This window comes from Hakea prostrata, chromosome 8 (genome assembly GCF_041222555.1).
Source record: "Hakea prostrata isolate BN-2017 chromosome 8, UWA_Hpros_2, whole genome shotgun sequence".
NCBI classification, from domain to species: domain Eukaryota; kingdom Viridiplantae; phylum Streptophyta; class Magnoliopsida; order Proteales; family Proteaceae; genus Hakea; species Hakea prostrata.
The window spans coordinates 46,871,224-46,898,464 of record NC_142607.1 but is presented as its reverse complement, the minus strand read 5'-3'; the positions used below and the strand labels follow the sequence as shown (position 1 = coordinate 46,898,464).

The following is a 27,241-nucleotide window of genomic DNA, read 5'->3' as shown; positions in this document are numbered from 1 at the left end:
TTTCAAAATGGGGAAAACAGAGAAAGCATGCAAAGTTACCACCAAGAACATACTCGGGACCCTACAGTAATCAATTCATCAACCATGTCAAGTGCTGTATAATATTATAATGCATGCTCATTCTTCTTTTCTTCTTCTTTTTTCATCCCCCCCAACATATGTTATCAGAACTAAGGCAAGCAATAAATAAATTACAGTAGCCAACGATCCAAATTAATTGCAGGATTGCAAGTTACTAACTACAAAACCAAACCCAAACTGGAGAAAACCTGGAAACTATGCTCTAGCCTAACAACAATGATTCTATGATTAATATGGAATTATATCATTTCACTTGAAATGTTAAGAAACAATAATTAATCCCCTCAATGAGCTGCAAAACCTAGAGCTACGGACTTGCAAATGATGTTGTTGAGGTGTTGAACCTTTGATTTGAACTAGTCAGAAAAGAAACATCTCACAGCATAAGAGATCATTCAGAGCAAAGCAATAGATACTAGTGCTCACAGATCACTATTGACCAAGAATTACCATACAAACAAGGCAGAAATTGCAAATCTCATAATAATTAATACCATTAGATACCAATTTAAAAAAAAAAAAAACTCTACCAGAGCATGGTTGACTGATCGTAAGCAATCATTGGTCTTCAACATTAACAAAATCACACGAGGAAGTCTACTTAGAAGCTCCGAAATTTGGGGGAAATACTGAGATGCATACATCTGCAAAGAAAGAATATTGTCAGGAGGGTAAAAGATGAAACATATTTCACATTAACACTTTAACAGAACCAGATGAAGTTGATCATGCAATAAGTAAACTAATCATGCAACAATGTTTGTCTGAAAACCAGAGAAAGTATCATCTTCCTAATAACAAAAAATGTCATAAAACAACCTGAAGTTCTGAACGGTCACTGTCATTCCCTTGGACAACCAAATGGTCAGCAGCTGTGTCAATGACCCTATTCCACGGCTTCATTGTAAGAATCCCTGCAAAAAGTATATACAGATCCTCTCCAGCACCCAGTTTTATACTGTTCTCCTTTATTGCATTAGCATCAGAAAATACTAGTGCCTGGACAAAATTTCAAAACATATTTTTAAAAAAAAATTAAATTAAACTAAAATAGGTTGCATGAGACGCAATTTTCTGTGGGAAAGATAGGGGAGGGATTAGATGTCTGAATACCTTCCAAAGAGCAGCATAGTTACTTCTAGTAGAGAAATCAAGTTCCTTGTAAAGGCCATGGTCAAGCAGCACCAACTGAGGTTTTCTCTTGCCTATAATTTAAAAGGAAGTAGATAAGTTCATATGAAAAAAGAGTTATGCATAGTGCATGGAATATGGAAAAAACCAGAGTTCCAGTAAAATAGTAGATTAAAACAAATTATAAAAAATATGGCTGGATAGGTCCTTCATCATGCAAAAGAAAACCCAATCCTCAAAATCATTACACCAGAAGTCCCTGAACTTCTTGTGAGCCACGACTAAAAGTTTATGGCTGAAGGTCTATAAACAGTTACCCTTCCTTGATGAAGGACCAGCACCAGATAAGGACTCTTCAGGCTTGCTCCCAGCATTTTCGTAGCTTTATAGTTTCTAATTAATTAAGCAAAGCTGGGGACAGAATTTTCCTTTATGCATGATATTCTATCTTATGCCTTTTAGTTTGAGCATTATGTTTTAAAAGCCTCCACTATCAGTGTCTCCTATTCCTAATTCTAACCGAATAGACCAAGCCCCCCCCCCCCTTCTCTCTTTCTCCAGGTGGAAAACCTAGTAGTAGAGCCTAAACCCTAGGTAACAAAAAAAGGAACTTTCCTTGGGGTGTCTGGACAAGGGGATGGGGAAGCAACTATAGCTTGAGGACACATCAAAGAAGGCAGCGTTCCAAATGCGTCCAAGGATCTAGAGATGGAGGTCAATCTTCTAAGGCTCCCCTCCCACCAAAGGTGATAAATAAAGATTTCCCCAGAAAAGCAAGGAAAAGGGCAAGTGAAGAAAAGGTGATCAAGATCTTCCATACCATGCCAACAAAGGATGCAAAAAGAGTTGGTGGGAATATGGTGGTTTACGAGGAATAACTAGGTGGGGAGTGAAATATTCCACCCAGATCTCTAACCCAATGTCATGTGTAGGACCCAAACCCTAAAGATCAAGCCCACATCAACTGTGGATGATATGTGTATACTGTCGACTGGATAACAAAACCATGGAAAACAAGGGAGGGGACCTCAACCAAAGTAGCTCTAATTAAGTAGGAAAGAAGGAAGGGCGAGGGAGTACTTGGGTTGGGGAGAAGGATTACACATTTCCAGCCAATGCACATCATTGAAGCCTACACTCAAGTACCTTATGCAATCATTAACAATAGCCACTGCACCATAGCCGAGTTACAGGCTAATTTGGGACATGACAGAGAGAGAGTTGGACACCTAGGATCCTCACATGAAAGTAACCCTTCGAGTCCCACAGACAATGCAAAAAGAAACAGGTCATTTAGAAAAGTATCGGAGGAGTTACGAATGGAACAACATACACGGGTCTAGATTAACTGATAGAGAGGGGCGGTCGATTCGATCAAACGACCCTCTTACTTGTAGTAATAAGTTGAACCCAAGTTAGGGGACTTAGAATATCCTAATTACCCTCAGGAACTGTCCTAAAACCCTTCTCACACCTCACTAAATTAGAATATCTTGTAGGGGAGAAGTGACAGAAGAAGAGGCAAGGAGAGTGAGGGAGTAGTAAAGGGCTGGAAGGCCATCAAGAACCACGAAAATCAGCAATTGGCATTAGATTCAGGTAACCCTTATTACCCTACATAGTTGTCAAGGCGTTGCCTAAGCACCGCCTAGGTGTCCTAGCCCTTTTTTAGGTCAAAATGACCTGGTGTTGCATTGTCACCTTGCTTGGTGTCGCCTTCGTTTTCATTGTCCTCTATCACCTCGCCTTGCCTTGTCGCCTTGACAACTATGCACCCCTATACAATCCTATACCATTTTTGCATTGATTGGGGAATCCTAACATGGGAACCCAATAAATTAAACTTGGGAATGGGGTAAATCCATGGGGGGTTTTGTTGTTTGGGATTAGGTATACGTTTCCCACACCTAAAGGAGCTAGAAACAACAAATGTACTGCAAATATGAAGATTTGAACCTCACCCTTCACTTATAGATAAAATTACCTTTGAAATGATGAATTCAACATGCAAAGACATGGTTCGCACTCAGTCAAGGAGATGAGTAGCCTCAACAAGATGGAAATGGACTCTCAGGGTGGAGAAAGCCCCAATTGGAACTACAGAAGAAGACCCAATCATCCAGCTCAGATTTGGGCTATAAACCCCATTGGACGATCAGCCAATTGATTCCCCCCCCCTCCCCAGTGGTCCAATAGACCAGTGGCTTTGAACTATAAGAATTTGGGGATTTAGCCTTGGGAAAAGCTCCAACATGCATATAATCTTTGTACATGTCAAGGGGTCAGAACTCCAGCTTGGAGAGGCTATGAAGGAAACCACACACTGAACCAAGGGTTTGATCATCAACACCAAGGTGAGGGGATAAGTGCTAGGATTCTAGGAGATCTGCCAAATGTATTTCAATGCTCTGAACTCTATTTTGACCAAATTTTCTGTTGATATGAATGTATTATCGCTGCGATTACTTGCATGTATGTAGGATTGTGAGAATTGACATGATGTGGTGAGATGGACATGCTTACGGTAGTGGAAGTTACATTCATGAGATTAAATTCAGTACTTTTATTTTATTCCTTATTATGAGAATGTGGAAATAATGTGATCAAGGTTGACCGCCCCCCATAATGGGGTACTAAAACCCAGGCCCAATGGGCGCACCAAAGGGCTGGCCGAACCATTATAGCGATATTTTGGTCATTTTCTTGACATAATTAGGGTGTCTTAGGTCTGGATCCCGTTGAGTCCAATGTGTCATCTGGACCCTAAATCTGTTTTTATTTTATTTTTCTGTTTATTATTTTGCAAGTTATTTGAGAGTCCTTATGAGGTTGAGAATTCCAGTTAGGTAGGGATCCCACAACTTAGAGCCCACTTTAATCTCCTAATTGTCAAGACTCCATACCTACTCTTAGAATTTGGATGGAAGTCCTCTAGAGTTAGTTACCGAGTTTTTGGGGGTCAAAATACTTGGTCAAAGTTCGGGTTAAAAAATGGAGTCCTGATTGGAGTCTATTTTAAATTAAGATTCATTTTGGATAATTAGGTGTTATTTTCTAGGATGGATTTTTTTGTGCTTTTTATTGAGTTGTAAAGGGGATCCTAGGATCCTAGTCTATAAGGTATTGTTTACTTGCAAGATAAGAAGGGTGGGAAAATAAGCATGCAAGACCCACTTGTAGTGAGGTTGCGGAATAGGAATGGAAAGGAAGGGGTTTTGTGAAAAGGTTGAAAATGTGGGTCCACTTCTACAATTCCCCTCCCTTTCCCACAACATCCCACAGAAAATATAGGATTTTTAAATGAGACAGGGTGGGAAAAGTGGGATGTCACATCAGCAAACAAGCTTCCTTAATTTAAGGAAACTTGTCTACTCATTTTCTCACCCCATTGAACCAAACAAACCATGCTTTGGGATTTCATGGAAAAGTTTACTTTTTTTCCACCCCTTTTTTCCAACCCCACTTCAAATTCTTCAAACAAACGGTACCTAAGGGATTCCCTAGTTAAGCCAAGTTATTTCCTTATTAGAGCGCAAGTCTTTTCTGTCCACTTGTTAGGCTATAAATATCCCATCCAACTCCATTGCAAGGCAAGTTGAATTGATGAATAAAATTAAGAGTTTGGAGGCATAAGGTCATTGTTTTCTTGGGAGGCCCATGGCGGATTTGAGTGTTCTTCTTCTTGTAATTCAGCCCTTGTTCTTCAATTTCCAGGCTTCCAACATTAGTTCACCAAGTCCCAGCAGCCATTCAACATCAACGGCAGCTCAAGTCCAACACCAAGTACAACCCCCCCCCCCCTTCTCCATTCCATCTGCAAGCCTTCCCCTCCCATCCCAGCGATAGCAGCAGAAACCCACCCCCTAATTCTCCCTCACCCATTCCCTTTAGGCCTCCCTTCTTCCACCAAAAGAATCGCCCCATCCCTAAGAACCTAACCCTACCGTTAGTACCTTGAACACCATTAATCCTAAATCTGAAAATTCCTGCACTTCCATCTTCAACCCCTATAAACCCAGATTTTTACCCAACCTTCAAACACCTATATCATTCCAACCCCAACTCCAATTACCTTGCCTTTCAGGATTAGCATCCCTACCCCTTCTCCTACACTCAATCCCAGCCCCAATCAAATCCAAGAATCCCAAACCCATTCTTCAAACACATCCTAATCCATCTAGGACTGACCTAAATTTATTAGAATCAACCTGAAAAATAGAACATTAAACAACAGCCTCCTCCTTAGCCTAACCAAACACTATAACAGCATCCCCTTAAAGGCTTAAAGCCTTAACCTGGAATTTCACTGGAATTAACTACAGCAACCGCTGAAACCCTAAGCCCTTCTATTCAGCCTTAAAACCCTGAAACTTAATCCTATACTTAATTCCCAGGTCTGAAACCCAATTACAGCATAGTGTTAACCCCTAAAACCCATCTTCCTTTAACCCTCAAGGTGGCTGAAACCTCCAAGACTCAACCCTCACCTTGCCAACCTCAATACCTCCAAGAGGCATTCAATTACAAGCTTCTACTACCCTAGAAGACTGCTGGTTCACAGATAAAGGATCCTGGAGTGACCCAATATTAGGGTTTAATTTCAAAATCCCAAACCCTAGAATCTAGGTTTAAATCAGGAAATGATCATGCAACAATGATGAGCATATGAGCTATGACATGAGGGTGCAAGGTTGTGAATGTGACTACGGGTTTGGGTATGTGAATAGGCTTGAGCATATGCATATCACATTGTAACATCTACCATGAGCATCATGCTAGAATGCATGGTTAGGGGTAGTCTTACATGCTACAATCCTACCAACAGGGTTGATATTGTTGGGTTACTCATGGCATGGATTTTATTTTTATCCTTATAATTGCTTATAGTGTAAGGTGTTAAAAGAGACGAGGTACGAGAGTGAGAACAGTGTTGCTTGGGAGTTTCCCAAAGCGATGGCTGAATCTGTTAGGGGCCACAAGGTAACTGGCACATTATTAGGTTATCAAGGGCTTTCCAAAGCGACAGTCGAATCCATTTAGGGGGTACCAGTAACCTGAATAAGGGGTGCTAACCCAAAGTGATGGCCGAATCTATGAGGATTATCGTCCCATGTTTCCTGATGTACCATGAGTAAACGACCGATGCATGGCTAGGAATGTCCCATATCACAACACTACCTAATTGCAATAATTGCAAGGTGGGTAACCTGTGGTGATTGTGAGGTGTTATGCAGAGAAAAATGTCTTACTAGAAGTGGGTTTACAAAATGACCGAATCCGTGAGAGCCATATGACAACAAGAAAACACCATTAACCAGATTGTGTTCGGTGTTTCCAAAGCGACAACCAAATCAGTGAAGCGTATAATAGTTCGGTAAGGTTAAAGAGAGGGGGTGACGATTGAACCCGTGAGGGATTGGTTCCCAACAGTATATACGTGACAGTAGGTAGTAGACTCACATTTATAATTTTGGCATGATATTTGATGGCATGTTGGAGTGTAGGATAGCATTCACTCATACTTTAGATTTGTGAGTTCTCTTGACAAATTTGGTGGAACTCATCCCTAGGAAATCTTTCTTTTAAATGGAGATACAAGTGCAGAGCCATGGTGGGAGATCTCGCGAGATATCCTGTTTTTTCACCTTGGCGAGGCGAGATGGAGGTCGAGATCTGCAAGTTGGGATATCTCGCTCGAGATCTCGCCATATCTCGCCCTAGATCTCGCTGGAACTCTCAATTTTTGCCTTTTTTTGTAGATTTTGGCTGAATTTTCACTTGCAACTACTCTTAGCACATCTACAACAAGGAAGATCAATCATTTTCTACTTGTCTTATGAATTTATGATTTAATGACTTAAATAAAACTTCTAATGGTTGTATAATTATTTTATTCTTGAAAATTGAGATTGTGATACTCGTATGGATGGAATTTTGATAACATTTAAGTTAGTTGATGCATTTGATATACTTGCTTTTCATTTATATGCTTTAAAGGTTCTATATTACATGTTGTATAACATTACATTCCCTAATCCTACTACATTTCAGTTTCACATTATGGGTAGACTTAGAAATCATACATAGGGTTGTTTCTGCAAATCCAAGGCCACCAACGTGTTCAAAAGGCCTTAAATAAGCTAAATACCAAGTTTCAACCCAATTGGGACCCTAAAACCCACAGAGATGGGCCACCGAGTTGACGCCAAAAAATTGTATATCTCGACCGAGATCTCACCGAGATGGTCGAGATCTCTCTTTTTCAAGGTGGCGAGATCTCTCTCGAGAGCGAGATCTTCTACCATGTGCAGAGCCCATGCAAGAGGCAGAGGCTACTGCTAGTGAGGCAGTGGCAGAGGAGAGATTACAAGGGATGGTGTGCCCCTACATGATGCCCTTTGTGTGTGCTACACCTGCGCTTACAGATCTTAGATGTTCGTCACTTTTAAGAACTCATGTGGGGACTTTATGTTAAAGCTTTTAAACTTTAATTCCAAACTTGTAAATTTGGATTTTGGGTTTACCGCAATTATCATTGGCTTTCCATATTAAATATTTAATGATATTATGACTTTTCTCCTGGGCTATTGATCATGTGTTGAAAGTTGTACTTAGTTATGGTACAACATCGGTGACCCCCGAGTACGAACTAAACAATTTTAGGGCGGGGTTTAACAAGGAGACACTATGATGTAACTAGGCCTATATCCCCCCCCCCCCCCAAAAAAAAAACACACACACACACACAGATTGAAGGGCTATGGAAGCCCAGGAATTGAGCCCAAACAGCCTCCTAACCATGCAGCAATCAGGGTTGACCAAATATCCCTAGGGATATTTTGGTCATTTTCACACGCCTTCTTGGGGTTCCATGAGTACTGGGAGACTCTTTGTCCTATCAGGAGTCTAGAGCTATTTTATTTTCTTTAATTGGTTCAGTCAAAGTCATGATAATTAAGAGTCCTAATCTTGGTGGAAGTCCAAGTTGGAATCTAATTGCAAGATTCCTTCTACATAATTATTATTATTACTTTGCTATTTTCTTATGGTCCCAGGTGGCAATTAGTTATTACTATTAGTTTTAGAAAATTCTTTATTTGTGGTCATAAAGTAGTTGAGTCGAATTCAGTTTCTAGTTTAAGTCTACGTTTTCCATGTAAGGCTATTTGTAGCCCCACTCTCCTTGTAAAGAATCAGTAGAAGATAAATAAGAGAATGAGGCTTGGAGTCACTGGAGAGACCACACAACCTGGGCTGAGAGTTTTCCTTGACTTTCAGCAAATTCAGCCATCTGTCTTCAGTTCCAGCAGCTCCATAGCCTAATCAAAGTACAGCAACCACAGCCCCCTACCCTACCCTATGACAGCCCTAGAAACCCTCCCCCTTCCCTTTACACCCTGCGGCCAACCCCTCTTCCCTTCCCTCTTCCCTTCCCACTTCATTCCACCCTCTTCCTGTTTCTTCGTTCTTGTGGCAGCATCTGGAAAGAAAGAAAAACCAAAAAGTGGGGGGGGGGGGGGGGGAGAACAAAGAAAGAAAGACGGAGAAAGAGAGAAGGCAAGAAAGATCAAGATTCTTGGAAAGAAGTCCAAGATCCTAACAAAGAGCCTTCAAGCCCAACCACAAGGCTTCCTTCTTCCTTTTTCCCTTAGCTGTAGACCTCCCACTCTTTTTCTCAAACGATAAAACCCTAATCCATCTCACCTAGGTCTCTCTTCTCGAATTATCCATTACTTTCTCCAAATCATCTCAAAACCATGCCTAAACCATCCCAAGACTCCAGCCAGAGGATTCCTGGGTAAGTTTGGTATCTCAAACAGTCAAACCATACCCATATTAACACATTCTTTTCATACTAACCCTAGTTCATCCCATAGGATCGTTGGGTAACCCAAACCCTAGTAATCTCAAAACCACCAGGCCATCTTAATTTTGTTCAAACCCTAAACCTTTTGAGAAGACCCTTGTTTACCAAGTATATAAACGGAAGGGCAAATAAGGGAAAGCAGCATCAGTTATAGCAGAGCCACAAGAGAACCTAGCACGTCTAACATCTGAAGCAGGGGAAGAGACAGGTGGCAGCTCATCATTGGACACTGCAGCTCATCATTGGACACTCCATCTGGCAGAAGATGATTGGATAGAAGAGTAAATTCTGTTAGAGTTTGTTACGTGAAGGGGAGTATGAAAGGGGGACTGAGGAAAGGAAAGAGGAGAAAAATATAGAAGCAGCAAGCAGAGCTTGCGGGGAGAGGGAGGACCTCTGGGAATGGCTCAGCCATGGTGTTGCTCAGTCGGTAGATGTTGATTGATGCTGTGTTTATATGTGTTTCATTTTAGTTTGTTTAATTTCAGTAGAGTTCACAGTTCTTAGTATCTCAATCTGTAGTCTGCAGCTATTTCTACATCAGTGTTCTTTAATGGAATCGATTAGTACTTCAAGTTTACCCTGCTGAATATGTCATTCTGAATTCAGTTTCTGTGATAGTCCCTGCCATTAATTCTTTACAAGCCGTAGCAGTAAGAGATTAATAGGGATTCAGGGCAAGTTAGGGGGGGTCCTAACAACTTGGTATCAGAGCCCTAACAATCCCAGGGAGATGCGATGACATTGACGATATTTTCAGGTGAAGGCAGTGTACGGGAATGGGTGATGGAAGTATCGTTATTCTGTTGGGCAAATCACATCGGTTACAAGCAGCAACTGAGCGTGGCTCTCCAGCACTTGGATGGTGAAGCCTTAGAGTGGGTTTACCAGAAGAGTTGGCCAGTGTTCGATTGGAGATACTTTAAAGAGGCTCTGCAACAAGATTTTGGTGGAGGGAACACACCAGATTCGAGCTTAGTTGAGAACATCCATCATATAGAAGTCGATAACATGCAGCAAGGTAGCGGAGTATCAGCCAGAAACAATTTCCAGATGTCATTGGGTCTTCCGATGGCAGCAGCTGAGAACTGTGCCGACAACCTTGGTGCCGAGAATCTGTGCAATATCTCTGTGAAAGGGATCAAGGGCCAACAGCTACCCTCTGCTTGTGTCGATGACATGGCAATGGCAACATTCAAGACAGGAAAGCCCGATCTAAGGAAGAAGGTCACACCTGCTGTTAACGTCTGGCAGCGAAAGCCTTGGCGCCGGAAGGATGGAATCTACATGTATTCTCAAGACTCTGCTCATGGACAACAGAAGAAACGACGACCTTTCAGAAAGGTGAGGAGCTGGGTGGTTCGAGCTACGGCGAAACCTCCTTGGATGAAGCCGAATGTGAGAGAGGATGGCCGAAATCTTCCGGCGGCGGTTAGGGTTGTTGTTCGCAGGAAAGGAAGAAGAAGACGATGGAGAGTTAGGGTTAGTGGAGTTGTTTCGGTTCGCATCAAACCGGTACGTGAGTTTCATCCAAACCAATTGGGCCAAAAACCGTATTTCTTGGGCCACGATCAGCTATGTTTTGACTCACACATTGGGCCCAAACAAACCCAATACAACAATTGGGCCGCTAGACCCCCAAAGAAACCACCTTGGGCCCAACCTATTTCTTTAAACCCCAGCCCATGTTATTCCATTAGCCCAATACCCAACCTATATTCCTTCACCCACATTTTTAAGTGCTTCAGCCTAGACCCAAATCCATCCTATCTCATTAGCCTAAGTTCTGGCCCATATTTCTTAACCCATGGACTTAAGCAGTTAGGTTTAATCGACCCAAAATTAACACTTTCGGCTCAGCCCACTGTATTAACAAGCCCAGCCCAGTCCTGTTATCAGATAACTAGCCTATACTATTCGTCCCATGGGTTTACATACTTAAGCCCCACCACTTCAATAGATCCAATATGGGCCTGGCCCATTTTGTTACAAGGAAACCCATTCCATCTCATTTCCATTCTGGGCTTAAACATTCTAAACCAATCAACAAATCAAACTCAAACCAGTCTGAACCAAGCCCTTACCGAACCAGCGGACCGAACCACAAGTGGAGGAAATGATCGTCTTCAACCTTGTAAAATCGAGACGGAAACCAGGCAGCAGAACTGGATTTGCAGCGTTGCGATGGGTGTGGGGTTCGTTGCCAGCGACAGCATCTTCAAGACCGATTGTTTCACTGCAAGCTGTAATGCTATTTCCCCAGTCGTTTTGCATAAATGTTTTGGGGCTTTCGCACAGAGGACTGCTCACAGGTGTCGGACGACAGCCGCAAGGAGGGTGCTCGTAAGGCGATCACGCAAGGACCCAAGGCTTCTCACTCGGTTGAGAGGACAAGGTGCTGGGGCCGCTGTGCTCGACGGAACAAGAACCACCGATACGCAGGCATCTGCTGTGAGAGTCACAGTTTGTCATCTGCAGGACACACACACCAAACTCATTCAATCACCCTGTCAAAACACGAAGGAACTCATCATCCCGGAAGTTTTGGAGATCTTGAAAAGCTACAACACAGCCAAAGTTAGATTTGGTTCTCGTTACAATATCAAATCCTCAATCAGATGAGCTATCTTTGAGTGCCCTTTTCTCGGTGGCGATATCAAGAACTGTGAGGGTGTAGCTCTCTGCACATGGGCTAGTGCCAGCATCAGAAGCATCAATAATCTTCGCACTTCCTTGCATACCTTCCGTCAGTCTACAGGATGCAGTGGGGAAAGCATTATCTCTGGAACTTGCGAACTTACTTTGGAGCAAAATCTTATATCAACAACAGTTGTAGTATTAGTCTGTGATGGACCAGAGGTTTCTCCAGAAAATAGTTTTCTGTCCAGATTAGCTCTGCATTTTCCATTCATTTTTTCTCTATGGGATAGAGACCACCCAAAAGCAAGTAAGTCCTCACAATTCTTTTGACCAGATGGTAAGTATATGTCCAATTCGGATACTGCTGAACATTCAATTGAAGAAATTCAGGCTTATTCTGAAGAACTTGACACTGTATCAAGCGACAAATATGATAAAATTTCTGCTTCCAGAGGAGCTGTTCTGAAAAGAGAACATATTATTAGATGGAATATCGGACCAGGAGTCTACATTGCCAAAGCATGGGTCAAAGGAAGGGCTTGCATTCCATTGCTTCTTCTTCAGGTCTACAGAACAGGGGTGCTATTGGGTGAAAGTCCTTCATACATATATGGATGCTCAATTCCTTACAGCAGGTGTTGTGATCTCCTCTCTGTATGGACTTTCAAACCATTTGCAATTGGGATCGGTAAACTGACAAAGAGGGCTGGTCAAGATGCTGAACTAGCATGGTTATGTGGCAAGCATGTGAAACTCAAGTTTCAAATTTTGCCGCACCTTGAGGACAAGGTGAAACTTAAGGGGGGAAGTGTTGATAAGACCCTTGTTTACCAAGTATATAAACAGAAGGGCAAATAAGGGAAAGCAGCATCAGTTATAGCAGAGCCACAAGAGAACCTAGCACGTCTAACATCTGAAGCTGGGGAAGAGACAGGTGGCAGCTCATCATTGGACACTGCAGCTCATCATTGGACACTCCAGCTGGCAGAAGATGATTGGATAGAAGAGTAAATTCTGTTAGAGTTTGTTACGTGAAGGGGAGTATGAAAGGGGGACTGAGGAAAGGAAAGAGGAGAAAAATATAGAAGCAGCAAGCAGAGCTTGCGGGGAGAGGGAGGACCTCTGGGAATGGCTCAGCCATGGTGTTGCTCAGTCAGTAGATGTCGATTGATGCTGTGTTTATCTGTGTTTCATTTTAGTTTGTTTAATTTCAGTAGAGTTATCAGTTCTTAGTATCTCAGTCTGTAGTCTGCAGCTATTTTCCACATCAGAGTTCTTAATGGAATCGATTAGTACTTCAAGCTTACCCTGCTGAATATGTCATTCTGAATTCAGTTTCTGTGATAGTCTCTGCCATTAATTCTTTACAAGCCGTAGCAGTAAGAGATTAATAGGGGTTCAGGGCAAGTTAGGGAGGGTCCTAACACCTTTCTATAAACCTCCAAAACCAAGATACACAATTTATTACCCATTTTCTTCACCAAAACCATCCCACAAGGAAACCCATAATTATTTAGACATTCCATAACCCACAATTTACCCTTTCTTTACCCAAAACAAACCCATCAACAAAACCATAACCTTTTATTAGCCCATTTAGTAGCTGGTTCTAATAACAGAGGGTCCTAGAAGGTTAACCGAAACCTTCTGACATCACACTGGTTGAGGGATCTCCAAATACTCAGAGAGTGGCACACGGTCACCAAATTAAAATAAAAAAAAACTTTATGAGTCTTGCGCACGGGGAGGGGGGAACCAAACTAGGGGGGACCAGGGGACAATTTGGCTACAGAAGCAAGTTCACCTCTAAGTGGAGGATGTGGAAAAGGTTCTAGAGGGTCTAAGGAGCCAGATGGTTTGATACGGAGGAGGGCATGGGAGGGTGGGAGGGAGGACCAAACCTATGTGAGACTCACATGGGAGAAGTGGGGGAATCAGGAGCCATTGGAGATGAAAGAAGAAAGGGAGTAGACTTGGGAGTGCAGGGGGCCAGAATGGTTGTAGAGGATGCCTATTGGATGCCAGGGGTTGAGCCAAAAGGAGACAACAAAGTTGGTATCCTAAGTAGAGATAACAAAGAGGGGCTAGGGTCTCACCAAAAGAAGCTTCCTCCAGACCCAGGCAAGGCTAGAGGGGAGAGAAACCATCCCAATGGAATCAGTTTTGAGAAGATGGGAGTAAACCGAATTAACCCATATGGAGTCCTGTCTAGACCAAACTTTCCAAATGGGTTTCAACAAACTGGCAACATTGTAATCCTATAAGACCCCTATTTAAACCCCCCCCCCCCCTTTCCCCTTAAAAGAAGAGTATTGAACCAGTTTGTGCAACTTCAGCTTTGGCTCTAGTGAGACTTTAGGCTCTAGTGAGACTTTAGGCTCTGGTGTTTAAAATCCAGATCTGTTGGTTCCTTGGAATTTTAAATCCAAGCAACTGGGATCCTAGGTGTTTCAAGTTCAAGGCTTGCCAGTGTTTCAAGGCCAAGATCCTTAGGTTTTGGATTCAGCCTGCCATTACCACTCCTCATTTCCTCCATTGAAGCACAACATACTCAGCAAGGTTAGTACATCAATAGTTCATCTCGTCGTCTTTCTTCCCCCCCCCCCCCCCGCTTTTTCCCTTTCCTAAAACCAAGAAAACCCCACATTGTCCTACCTTGCTGCATATCTAAATCTCCCAAACCAGCCATCAGAATCTGCCCAAACTTCATGTGCATCATTACCCCAACCCACTGTCCTTCGATCCAAATCTCATCCTAATCCTAGAAAACAGCAAGTTTTTTATTTTTGGACTCTCCAATACCCTAAAAACACAAACCTAGATCTAGATGGTAACCCAATCCAACCACCGGTTCAGACCAGCAAACTGAAAAAAGAGATAGCATTACCCAAAAAAAAATGAGATAGGAACCAAGTATGGCAGCACCAATAATACTGCTACACTAGAACACTTCGACTACAATTTGTTCTTCCTGTTCTTGTGGATGTATGTCCTTGGACCTGCATCATTCTGAGTTTATCTATATGATGCTTCTTGACTGCCCAGGATTTCATCGTACATATTACAGCCAGTCGAATGACTATTTCACGATACATATTATAGCTAGTCGAATGGCTAACTTCAACAATATAGAATCAAAATTGCAACATACATAAATATCCCCAATCAACTGAACGTCTAACTGCATTAAAAATAAAAATAAAAATAAAAAAGAAAAACACGGCCCAAGTAAAAATGAAGAAAACTGGCAATGAGTGGAGAAGTCTAATCTTGAGGCAACTGGTAACCATATCTCAGAATTACGACCAAAATTCTTGTTGTTAACCTACTTTGTCAAAATCCTACCTGATTAGCCTTACCCCATTCATCTGAACTTCCAGATTTTACCTTTATAGTCAAAGCTTAGGGCGAAATAATTAAAATCCAAGCCTAAAACCATGCGATTAGATCAAGTCCCTGTTAGTAAATTGGATGATGCCTCATAAACCAGTCATTCCAAATTAAAAATTGCATGGAACTAGTATATTACTTGGCTTCAAAAAATAATTAATCTAAAATGGAAATACTCTCAGATTTTAAAGTTTGTATTGCACAAGGAAAATGTCTGACACTAACAAAGATCACAGAACAGTACTCAAGACAGTAAATCAGTAACAAAAATTAGTTGAAGTGGTGCCATAATAAATTACTTTAAACTATCAACAGCCTCACCTAAAATACTCTTTGTACTAGATGGTAAAGGGCGAATCAGAATGTTGGCAGCATGTGGATCACAATGCACAAATCCATGTCTGAACATCATATCTGCAAAAGCTTCGCTAACCTGCATGGTTTGAAGCAGTGATTTCTCATCCTCTAAACTTTTCTTCAATGCCAACAGATGAATAATTTAAGAAAAAATGTCTGCTGTGAACCTCAGCACAATAGTAAGGTTGGCCCATTATCACAGGTTCAAATCGGGAAATAGAGTCTCTGCAGGGGGGGGGGGTAAGGCTATATGCAATATGATCATCCCCAGATCCCCCCCAGTGGTGGGAGCCTCACACAATGGGTTCGCCACTCTAATGTCCATGGGATAATTCCAACCAACCATTCCAATGAGGGCATCAATAGAGAAGTTGGAACATGCTCTGCCACATAACTCATCCAACTTGAAAGCCAAAAACTAAGACAATAAGATTTGAATACAAAAGAATGCATTGAACAGATAGATAAGACCATACATAAAATAATTTTTCATTGCCTGAAAACCATACATCTATTTTGTTCGGAAGAAAAGGAGGATCTGGACAAAATAGATGAAACGGAAGAGATCCGAGTGAATGGAAACGAAAAAACAAAGGATGGATTCCACTTTAACTTTAAAGAGACATCCTATAAAAATAGCCCAGTTTTCAAAAATATTTCGTAGTTTGCCTGAAGATTTACAAAAACATCCATTATAAAATAATCTAGCAGGGACACCACATTTTATAACATAAGTATTTCGTAGCTCAACTTATAAACATGCTCATTTGGCAAACTAGTCAATGAAGTAATAAACTTACTATTTTTGCAACTTCATTTGGTTGAATTCCAAGTCTTTGAATAGCCTTCACATCGCTTACTTGTGCACCCTCTATAAATTCCATAGTCAAAAGCTTTGAGGTACTCAAAGTCCAATAAACTATTGGGGCATGAACATACTCTGCAAGATGAGGGGATAACTTCCTAAAGTTATCCATACATTTCTCGCTGTTCTTGGCTTCTACCATGAAATCTAATTCCTGATGGTCACAACTGGAACTGATCAAAAATTATGCTAACGAAACTTTTGGGAACTTGATTTCAAAGAACATAGAGGTAATGAATATTCATTGCTACATTATGCAAGATAAACAAATTTTTTCAAATGAAATGCATAAAAAGTGCACCAGAGATTAAATGACCATATAGTTGGAACAACTGAAATCACAGTTGATAACCTTAAAACAAATGAAATGCATCATGCCAAACAGAATCCTGTTTTTTGTTCCTGACGAAGTGCAGACACGAAGAAAAAATGATCATATAAGTGAGATTTCATAAAAGCAAATGCATCTACTTTTATCTACCTTTTGTGTACAGGATTAGGATGAAGTGCATTTAAACCAATTTGATTGCATTCCCAGTGTGTAGGCCAATATTTACATCAGTGTATATATTACTGACAAAGTTTGACACCACACAGCTGCAAATGTGAAATTCATACAATGGTTTTTGGTTGAATTTTACCATCTTAGGCCTGCACCAAATGTTCAATTCTCCCACTGTTTCTGCAGGCACTTCCATTTACTAAATTAGAATATGACCAAATTGCAAGACCTTCAAAGCTTCCAGAATTAGTTGCCATTCCAAAAAGTTTCTAATTCTCTTTATGAGTACTTTCCATCTGTGACTGCTCAAACTCCAGATCCAACCATTGGATTAGAAAATCATATTCTGAGGGTTATGTCCATCGACCTAGATCAGAGTCCCATCAGATTGCTCAGTTTTGATCATTTCTCACATCCCAATCCCAGGTAGAATCTCGGCCCGGGGATCCTGGTTTCCTTCAACAATTCTAACCTAAACTTATAGGTGGGCCCTAGGATTCCATTACTATTTTAAAATGAATCCAATCTAGACATAGCTAACTAGTCCTAGGAAATTAACTGATAATCTTGATTTACTATTATTTGACAATCCCTTTGGGGGGGGGGGTGAATAACTCCTAGAAAACTACTTGAACTGTGAAATTTAAAATAAAAAAGTTCTTGAACTTTGAGAAGCACTAACAGAATAGAATATAAAATTTACTCATGTCTTGTGTTTGACATGCTACTCCATCATTTGGATTTACAGAAATTGGCCCATTACAAAGTTAATCCAAAAAGCATTTGATAGGTCCCTAGTAACACAAGTCTACACTCGACAGGGAAAGTAAATCCCTAAATTCTAGGGAAGGAAATGATTGGCAGATTTGAAGAGTCCTATTGTATTCAGGTTACTTTTTAGGATTAGATTGAAGAGTCATATTACATTCAGGTTAGAGTCATATTACATTCAGGTTACTTTTGAAGAGTCCTATTCGAATTGGGATGATTCTGTTAATTAATACTGTAGGAACGTAATTGCTATAAATAGGGGGAAGGAAGAGTAGAAGAGACATGTTTTGAGCATTGAGAAAGTTTATGTGAGAGCTATTGCTCTTGGGTAGCCGTAGGAATCACCTACTGCTGGTAGAATGTATTGTTTCTTATTCAACTTTTATTCAAAGTCCTTTTTTTCTTCTTGAGTTATTCCACCTTGTTAAGTAACCTCATTCAGGTACCTAACAGCATTCCACGTAAGGCTCATATGACCCAACAGAACTTGAAATTAAGCCCAGCCAGGCCCCATTAAGTTAGCTCTGTGCATCATATTTATTTGAAGTAATAACCGTAAGCTATTTCCCTTTCCTTATTGCTATATTTTCAGGGTACTAGCCTGAAGATATTGCTGGCTCATCACTACCACTAACCTCTCTTCTATTTCTCATTCATCACAACTGGTCTGCTGGCTTTGGGATTTGCTACTCCAACTGCCATTGGGCCCATTACCCACAGGCATGATAGGAGATTTCCACTCCCTTTCAGCCATCAGAAGGATAGATAAGCAGGAACTAAATGTGACATAAACAGATTTATATGGTGAACCAAATCCAAATGGAATGCAAGGACACCACTCAAAAAGTTAATACTTGTCAGGAACTTGAATCTGGTTAAATATAATGAAGAAACAGGTAGAAAAGAAATGGGAGTAGACTTACCTTCGGTAAAGTTTCACCTATTTCATCAACCAACCACCTAAATTTGAAATCGCAAGGTCACTGGGATTAGCAAGGTTATTCAAAGACATAAGATAAGCTTTGCTTAGTTTTTCTTGAAACTACAATTGCAGAACAAAAGACTTGGATCAAAAAGCAACATAAAAAGAACATCTGAATGAGTACCTATAATCAAATGAAGGAAAAAAGTTATGGAGGGTGTTCACTATCAGACCCACAGTAGCCTGATCTGCAGCTACTGTATCCGTCATGTGAGTGTGCTGCACCTGCACATCAAGATTGCAAAGAAACATGGAAAGAAGTCTCAAAAAGTATAGCAATACCATAAACCAGCTTCAAGGTTGCAACAAAAACATGAAAAGAAGTCTCACAAGTTATAGCAATATTAAAAACCATTAAAATATTTAGAATTTATGGAATTCCACTTGAAAATATACAAGTTAAATGCAATGACTTCCAAGATGAAATTGAAAGAACAGCAGTTGTAACCTTGACAGCAACTTTCTTTCCATCATGAGTGCGAGCAGAATGAACTTGTGCAAGGGATGCACTTGCTAGAGGCACAGGATCAAATTCTGCAAAAATCTGCACAATCAGAAGCACTTGACTGAATAGGTAGGTATAAGTAAAACATAGTACCCATCTTTTATCGAAATATTGCTGTTTAAAAAACAAGATCAACAGGAAGATACACACAGAATGCTGTAGATAAGTTGTAGAAAGTTTTCTAGCAAAATTGCAAAATAAGCAACGATAATCAAGGTATCAAATATCACTTCACCTTTCCATCCAAAAAAAAAACTAAATTATACCCATTTAATTATAGTCAGTCATGCCATTGAATGAATGAATTTCCTAATAGCAGATGAAGGAAGATAATGTACTTCATCTGGCAATCCACCAAGCTCTTTCTTGAAGACATTGCAAACTTGATCATATGAAGAAACTGGACATCTATTCAACATTGAAGTTCGCATTATTTGCACATATTCTTCAGGAACTAAATACTCCTGCAACAAAGGACAGCAACAGGAACCAGAAAATGAGCAATTCCCATGATTAAGCAATTACCATTCATTTCATCTCTACGATATTGAAATTTTAACATATGAAGTAATTTCTGATGCCTGTCAGCCCCCAAGATATCCCAAATTACTCAAACAGTTCGTGAACAGTAACCAGGAATTGATTCCTACTAAAATTCACAGTTTCTTTCCAAGTCATTTTTTTATAGTCAGACAGAAGACAAATGGAAAAGGCAACTACATAACCTGATCATGATGTAGCACAAGCAGTTAATGTTCACGCTACATCAACCTAGGAGATTGTTCTTCATATTTGGTGGGCTCCAAGTTCAGCTCGCAAGGGGATAGATTATTCTTCATATCTAATAGGCACCAAGTCCAGATTGCAAGAATCAAAATAGGAGATGCTATTTCGGGTAGGAGTTTTAGAGATACTGTCGGATTTTGTTACTTATCTATTGGGATAATTATGCAAGTAGGGTTTAGTTTGGATAGGTCAATAGGAAAAATTTTAGTAAATTTAAATCATTAAGAGTCTTAATTTTACTGAAATATGTTTCTTTGATTATTTAAATCCTTGTATTCAGCTTGAAAAAGATAATGAAGATATGAATTACTAGGTTTTTTATGTGCATTTGCACCCCGTCCCCCTTCTCTTTTTCTTGTCTTTGTATGAATCTTCTTCTCCCTCCCCTACTACCAGTCTGATTCTTCTCAAGCCCGTCTTCCCCCATATTCTTTCTTCTTCTTTTCTTATTCTGTCCCCCACTTCACAACAAGCTCATCTAGAAAACCTGCATCGAAACGACAATGAGAAGATGGTATATGACACTCTTTTATTTCAAAAGTAGGGGGAAAAAGGCAAGTTGCTTTTAATAAATGATAGAAGAGTTTTTGGTCTCAAACTAGCTTCATGTGGAGATTGAGGTCAAAATGACATGAATTTTGTGGGATAGTTAATCCAGATCCATCACCAAAACAGGATTACTTTCCTAGGAATAAACCTGGGAGTGGGGTCATATAGGTGTTGGGCATCAAACCCATGGGTTCCCTATGTAAATAGGCCACTTTCATGTGCCTTAAGAAAATAGAGAAAAGAAGAGGAGGTTCCTCAAATATTGACATTTAGGTTAAGCACGAATTCAGCTTTGTTACTAAGATTAGGTAACTGACCTTAATACCCCCCCCCCACCAAAAAAAAATACCTGCCGAAAAGATCCAGATTGCAGGAAAAATAGAAAACTTAATCAATTGATTTTTTTTTTGGCCAGGAGCAAATAGCTACCTGCTATTGCCATCTTCTTCTCCTGTGTGAGAGCTAGTTTATACTTTATACTGAGTGTGTAAAGCAAGGTTGTCAAAGTGACAAAGCAACCAAAGTGATGGAGGGCTTCCAAGGCACTAAAGCGACAAAGCGCCAAAAAGCGATGACTAAGCAGTCAAAGTGTTCTAGTGTCAATTTTTTTATATTTGATCCAAATATCAAAAGTTACATAAAATTCCTAGCATTTAAGTATGAAACATTTTGCAAACTTAATGAAAAGTTCATTCTTATAATCAGTAGATAAGATTGGAAAATGTAACATAGTCATTAACTTCAAATATAACAACATTGAAATCACAAATCAAACTTCAAAGTTTGACAACCAAATTATCAAAACAACTACAACCCTACTGGGAGACAAAAAGTAACTCACACACCTGCTGAATAAATAACTTAGGCATTATGCATTCACTTCCAATTGTACCAGGAAAAGTAACATAATAAAAAATTTAAAAAAAACCCAATATCAGAATCTTAGAGAAGAAATGCTATTTCAGAATCACAGAGATGTGATATTGGGTTTATTGTTGGTAACCAAATATGCGATATACTGTTATTGGGTTTACCATTGAAGTATTATTTCAGAATCTCAAAGAAGAGAACAGAAAGAAGGGGAAAAGAGAGAGAGAGAGAGGAAAAAAGAAAGAAAAAAAAAGCCAATAAAGATGTGGTTGGGCGTTCAAAGCGCCCACTCGGATGCTTAAGCGACAAAGCGACCACTTTATTGACTTCAAAAAAAGCAACGGTTGCTTTGACTGGGTAGGGACCGCCCAGATGCTTAAACGATACCTTGACAACTATGTTGTTAAGTCTAAGCTGGTGTTGGGAAAATGAACTCCTTGATGGTGAGAAGTCACAAGGTTTTTTAAAGCTTTCCTCTTCACTATTTTGAAGAGCACTCACTGTTCATGAACAGATTCAGTGCAAGCATTTCAAGTCGAGAAGACTTGCTTCCAGCCACCATTCTAATTCGTCAAAATTAATCTACAAATTCCCCTTTTTGAAGCCCTATGCATGTTAAATTCAAGCTGGCTCAGTCTGAGATCCGTTAACTGGCACTTGGTTCTTCTAAGGCTACATCATTAAAAATTTTACACCAGTTATTTCACTCCATGCTCTGCATAAAGAACAACTCCATCATCATATCTTTTGCACAATTTCCTACAAACTTGTTCGTATGACATCAAGACAGTTTATAATTTTTGAGTTCAACAGGACAAAATAAGTTCACTTCCTTTCTCTGTGAGTTGTATTCCAATTTAGCAGGATAAAATCAAATCTGTCTCCAGACCCATCAACCTAATCTTTCCTTTTCTTTTTTTTTTTTTGGGGGTGGGGGGGGGGGGGGGGGGGGGGTGGGGTGGGGGAAGGGATTGCTGCTAGTGAAACAGTGAAGCAAAACTCTGCTCATACATATGTATCCACTATCCATTAGACAAGGCATCTCAAAATTATTGGATATAGGAAGAAAAAGGCCAAGATTCTCTTCTCCATCAGAAACTAGGAGGGAACATAAACCACCCATGCTACAAGGAGATAATAGCAGGGGGTCAAAAGTGTAACTTCAGGCCCCAATCAGCACCAAAGTATTGAGACTTCCTTAATCCTTAATAGAATACCATCCACTATGTTTACAAACAATTTTTTTTATAAAGATAACTATGGAATTCCGTGATTGGTTAGGTACTTTAAGGAAGTTTAAATTCAGTAGGATGAGGAAATGTTATTCCTAGAATAAAGAGAGTCGGTTACAACTAAATTAATGCCTATTTAGGTTTAGTTTCTTTTCTTAAGAGTCCTAAATTATTGTAGCCTTGTTTTTAGGGATTCCTAGTTTGTTGGGGAGAATATTTCTCCTTTCCTTGTATACGTACCTGTAATTTATCGACAAAATAAGAGAGATCTTTTTCCCTAATTACCTGCATGGTATCAAGGCAATAGATCTGAACCATCGTCTCTCACTCTCCAAACTCTCAACCATCGTCTCTCACTTGCCAAACTCTCACAGCTACCGAAGAGAAAACCACTTCTTCATTAGAAATCACATCGGTTTCTGGAAATCATGCTGCCAACAATCATGGCAGCGCAAACAACGTGCAACTTCAAATTAATAGACACAAACTCAATGGCAACAATTACATAGAGTGGTCACAATCAGTCATGATGTACATCTGTGGGAAAGGTAAAGATGAATATCTTACAGGTGGAGTCACTCCTCCAAAGGCTGACTATCCAAAATTCAGAAATTGGACCCGTCTTGGCCGATCAACTCAATGACCAATGAAATTGGTGAGAATTTCTTACTCTATGGCTCAGCTCATGAGATCTGGGAAGCAGCTAAAGAGTTCTTCTCGAGCAAGGAGAATACCTCAGAGATTTTCAAGATTGAATCAAAACTCCATGATCTTCGGCAAGGAGATCTCTCAGTCACTCAATACTACAATACCCTCACTCGAAACTGGCAAAGATTGGATGTGTTTGGAGAACATCAATGGCACTGCTCAGATGATGCAAACAAATTCCGTGAGATTATTGAGAAAAAGCGGATATTTAAGTTTCTAATGGGACTAACTAAGATCTTGATGAGGTTCACGAATTCTACGAATGAAGCCTCTGCCTAACATTAGAGAAGTATTTTCTGAGGTTCATAGAGAAGAAAGCAGAAAGAAGGTGATGCTTGGAGAATCTACCCTAGTTTCAGTCAATGAAAACTCTGCCCTAGCTGCACGTGGAACACATTCTCATAACAGTGACAATAGACAACGGAAGGGAAGACCATGGTGTGACTACTGCAAGAAACCAGGTCATTCACATGACAGCTGCTGGAAAATCCACGGCAAACCAGCAGACTGGAAGCCTTCAAGACCTGCCATCAACAAAGAAAGCCGAGGAAACCATGTCTATGTAGATGATCAACCTCCTTCCACCGATGCCAATCCTTTCAGCAAAGAACAACTTGACATGCTGGAAAGGATGCTCACTCAATAGAATTCTGCCATCAGAACAAGATCTTTAGCACAAAAAGGTAACTTTTTATGTGCACTGATTGCAAATTTAGAAAAACAAGACTCATGGATTGTAGACTCTGGGGCTTCAGATCAGATGATTGGAGATGCAAACCTCTTCCAGGAGTACAGTCCATGCTATGAGAATCTCATAGTAAAAATGGCAGACAGGTCTCTCTCCAAAGTGGCAGGAATAGGTTCTATCATTATCTCAAAGGACCTCACTTTAAACTCTGTTCTTCATGTTCCGAAATTGGACTGCAATCTTTTATCAATTAGTAGACTTACTCGAGATCTTCATTGTGTTGCTAAATTCTTCCCAAATACTTGTGAATTTCAGGTTTTGGATTCGAGGAGGATGATTGGCAATGCTAGGATATGCTCAGGTCTTTTCCTTCTACAAGTCAAGAAAACTTCTAGAGGGCAAACTCACAATGCAGTGTGCGTTTGGTCTACAAACCAGATCAGTAAAAATTCCCTTTCACTTTCTAGTTCAAAAAAGGATGGTGATATAATGTTATGGCACTATCATCTCGAACACCCTAACTTCATGTCTCTTCAAAAGATGTTTCCCTCTTTGTTCAGCAATAAAAGTCCTAAATTTTTTCAATGTGAAGTGAGCCAATTCTCAAAACATACTCGTAGTTCCTATCCTACCATTCCATATAAGGCATCACATCCTTTTTCTATGATACAGTGATGTATGGGGACCTTCTAGAGTCAAAAACCTCACTGGTAATAGATGGTTTATATCTTTTGTTGATGATCACAATAGAGTCACATGGTTGTTTCTAATTAAAGAAAAATCTGAAGTCAGTTCTAATTTTATGCAGTTTAACACTATGATTCAGACACAGTTTCAAACCAAAATTCAAGTGTTAAAAAACTGACAATGCAAGAGAGTATTTTGACACCGTTCTGGGGGAATACTTTACAAGCCAAGGAATTATTCATGTCAGTTCTTGTGTTGATACACCCACAACAAAATGGGGTTGCCGAGAGAAAGAACAGACACCTTCTTGAAGTGGCTCGATCTGTAATGTTTACAACAAATGTTCCTAAATTTTTTTGAGGGGAAGCCATTTTGACTGCTGCCTATCTCATAAATAGGATGCCTTCTAGAGTTTAGAAATTCCAAACACCGCACCAAGTTCTTCTTCAATCCTATCCAAACACCCACATTCCCTCTACTTTTCCTACAAGAATATTTGGTTGTACTGTATTTGTTCACATTCATACACAACACAGGAGCAAACTTGATCCAAGAGCAATCAAATGCATTTTTGTTGGGTACTCCTCAAACCAAAAAGGCTATAAGTGTTATTCCCCAACCACTCAAAAATTTTACAATTCTATAGATGTCTCTTTCTTCGAACACACACCTTTCTACAAAACTGATATTCCGGAGGAGAACCTTAATCAGGAATATTAGCTTTGGGATATTGAGTCCAATGAGCCATCGTCCGTGAGAAATATGAGTCCATCTTATATCCATATCCAAACTAAATCTGAATCAGAAAATTCATTTCAGCCAAAACCCGATAACCCAAGTGTTCCAATGGCTCAAAGTGAATCTGAAACTGAGTCTAAAACACCCCAACAGTCACAACCTGCAGCTATCAATGAGTTTCGTGCCTACTCTAGGACAGACAAGACCCAAAAAGGTAAAGAGCTGCTGATATCTAAGCAAGGTCATAAATCTAATCCGGTTCCAAAACCACAAAGCTCATCAAGTAACAGTGGTACAGAATGTGTTCAAGTGGATTTTCAACAATCTTGACAAAATACATATTCCAAGTTCTATTCATGAAGCTCTCAAAGTACCAGAATGGAAGGCAGCTATCTGGGAAAAATCCGTGCATTAGAAAAGAATGAACCTGGGAGATATCCGATTTACCATCAGGAAAAACCCCTGTTGGTTGCAAGTGGATTTTCAAAGTCAAACAAAATGCAGATCGGAGTATCAATAGATTAAAGCGAGATTAGTTGCTAAAGGTTTCACTCAATCCTATGAGATTGACTACCATGAAACTTTCGTCCCTGTAGCCAAACTAAATACTGTCAGAATGTTGTTTTCACTTGCTCCCAATCTTGACTGGCCTTTATATCAACTAGATATCAAATGCATTTCTTAATGGAGATCTAGAGGAGGAAGTATACATGGAGATACCACATGGGTTTGAAACTCATGCAACCACCAACAAAGTCTGCAAACTCAAGACATTGTATAGGTTAAAGCAGTCACCAAAGGCTTGGTTTGATAGGTTCACATGAGCAATGAAACAGTTTTTTTTTTTTTTTTTTTTTTTGATGAATAAATAATATATTAAAGACAAGGAAAGGAATACAAGGTCTTTAAGCAGAAGACAAAAGAGAAGAGCTAAGGCCCCAAGAGAAAACAACGAGCATGTTCCTTGGGGAATCAACAACAGGGGGATGGGGAATGGCTAACAGCTTAGAAGAAATCTCAAAATAGATGGCGTTCCAAATCCTATCTATAGAGCGGGATTTGGAAGTCCATCTTCCAAAATTGTGCTTCCACCAAAGGTGATGGAAAGAGGCACAATACACTAGCTTACCAATCCGATCGCAAATGGAGGTTCCAGCAAAGTTTCTCAAAATCCAAGGCCAATCCCAGGAAAACCCGAAGGAATGCCACGAACAGGACCAAATGGAGGCTAGGGTTTTTCCCCAGAGTGATCTGGAGAAAGGGTAAGAAAAAAAGAAGTGATCCAGATCTTCCAAACCATTACAACAAAGGATACAACTGGGGCCGACTGGGATATGGCGGTTGATAAGGAAGGATTGGGTGGGGAGAGCAAGGTTAAGGGATCTCCAAAGGGTTAGGGAGTGACAGGGAATGAAGTTTTTGAACCAGGCCAAAGGGGGCCAAGGGGGCCAAGGGGGCTTGGGGCTATGGGGGGGAAGGAGGTTCCAAGCAGAGGAAGTAGAGAAGGTTTTGGTGGGGGAAGGCAACCAAACTGTGGTGTCATGAGAGGAGCTAGAAATAAGGGGTAAAGACTCCCAAACCTATGTGAGAATGGGGAGGGGCGTCGAGGACCAAGTGTCATTCAAGATGAATGAAGACAGGGGCACGGATTTGGGATACAGGTGTCACAGACAACACGGGGGCCAAAATGATTGAAGATAATTCCCATTGGATGCCACGGGTCTAGCTGGAAGGAAATGGACGTACCAGAAGCAATGGAAGTGGAGATAGCAGAGATGGCACAGGAGCGCAGCAAGAGAATTTTCCTCCAGACCCATGAAGGATTGGACGGCATTGAGGTAGTCCAGAAGGAGTCGGATCGGAGGAGGTAAGAATAAACCCACTTAACCCAA

The 27,241-nt window shown here is 40.4% G+C and overlaps 1 protein-coding gene across 1 annotated transcript in view; it reads right to left on the bottom strand.

Annotated features, from left to right (window-relative positions):
- Positions 1-27,241, bottom strand: part of ATH9 (ABC2 homolog 9) — a 37,798-nt gene that overhangs the window by 4,199 nt on the left and 6,358 nt on the right. Inside the window, exons 3-11 of the mRNA XM_089164647.1 lie at positions 19,430-19,555; positions 19,035-19,130; positions 18,711-18,811; positions 18,528-18,564; positions 16,267-16,485; positions 15,431-15,542; positions 1,195-1,286; positions 901-1,080; positions 612-725 (exon numbers count right to left, since the gene is read on the bottom strand). Coding sequence (XP_089020773.1) covers positions 612-725; positions 901-1,080; positions 1,195-1,286; positions 15,431-15,542; positions 16,267-16,485; positions 18,528-18,564; positions 18,711-18,811; positions 19,035-19,130; positions 19,430-19,555 — 1,077 coding nt within the window. The remainder of the gene's footprint in view (positions 1-611; positions 726-900; positions 1,081-1,194; positions 1,287-15,430; positions 15,543-16,266; positions 16,486-18,527; positions 18,565-18,710; positions 18,812-19,034; positions 19,131-19,429; positions 19,556-27,241) is intronic.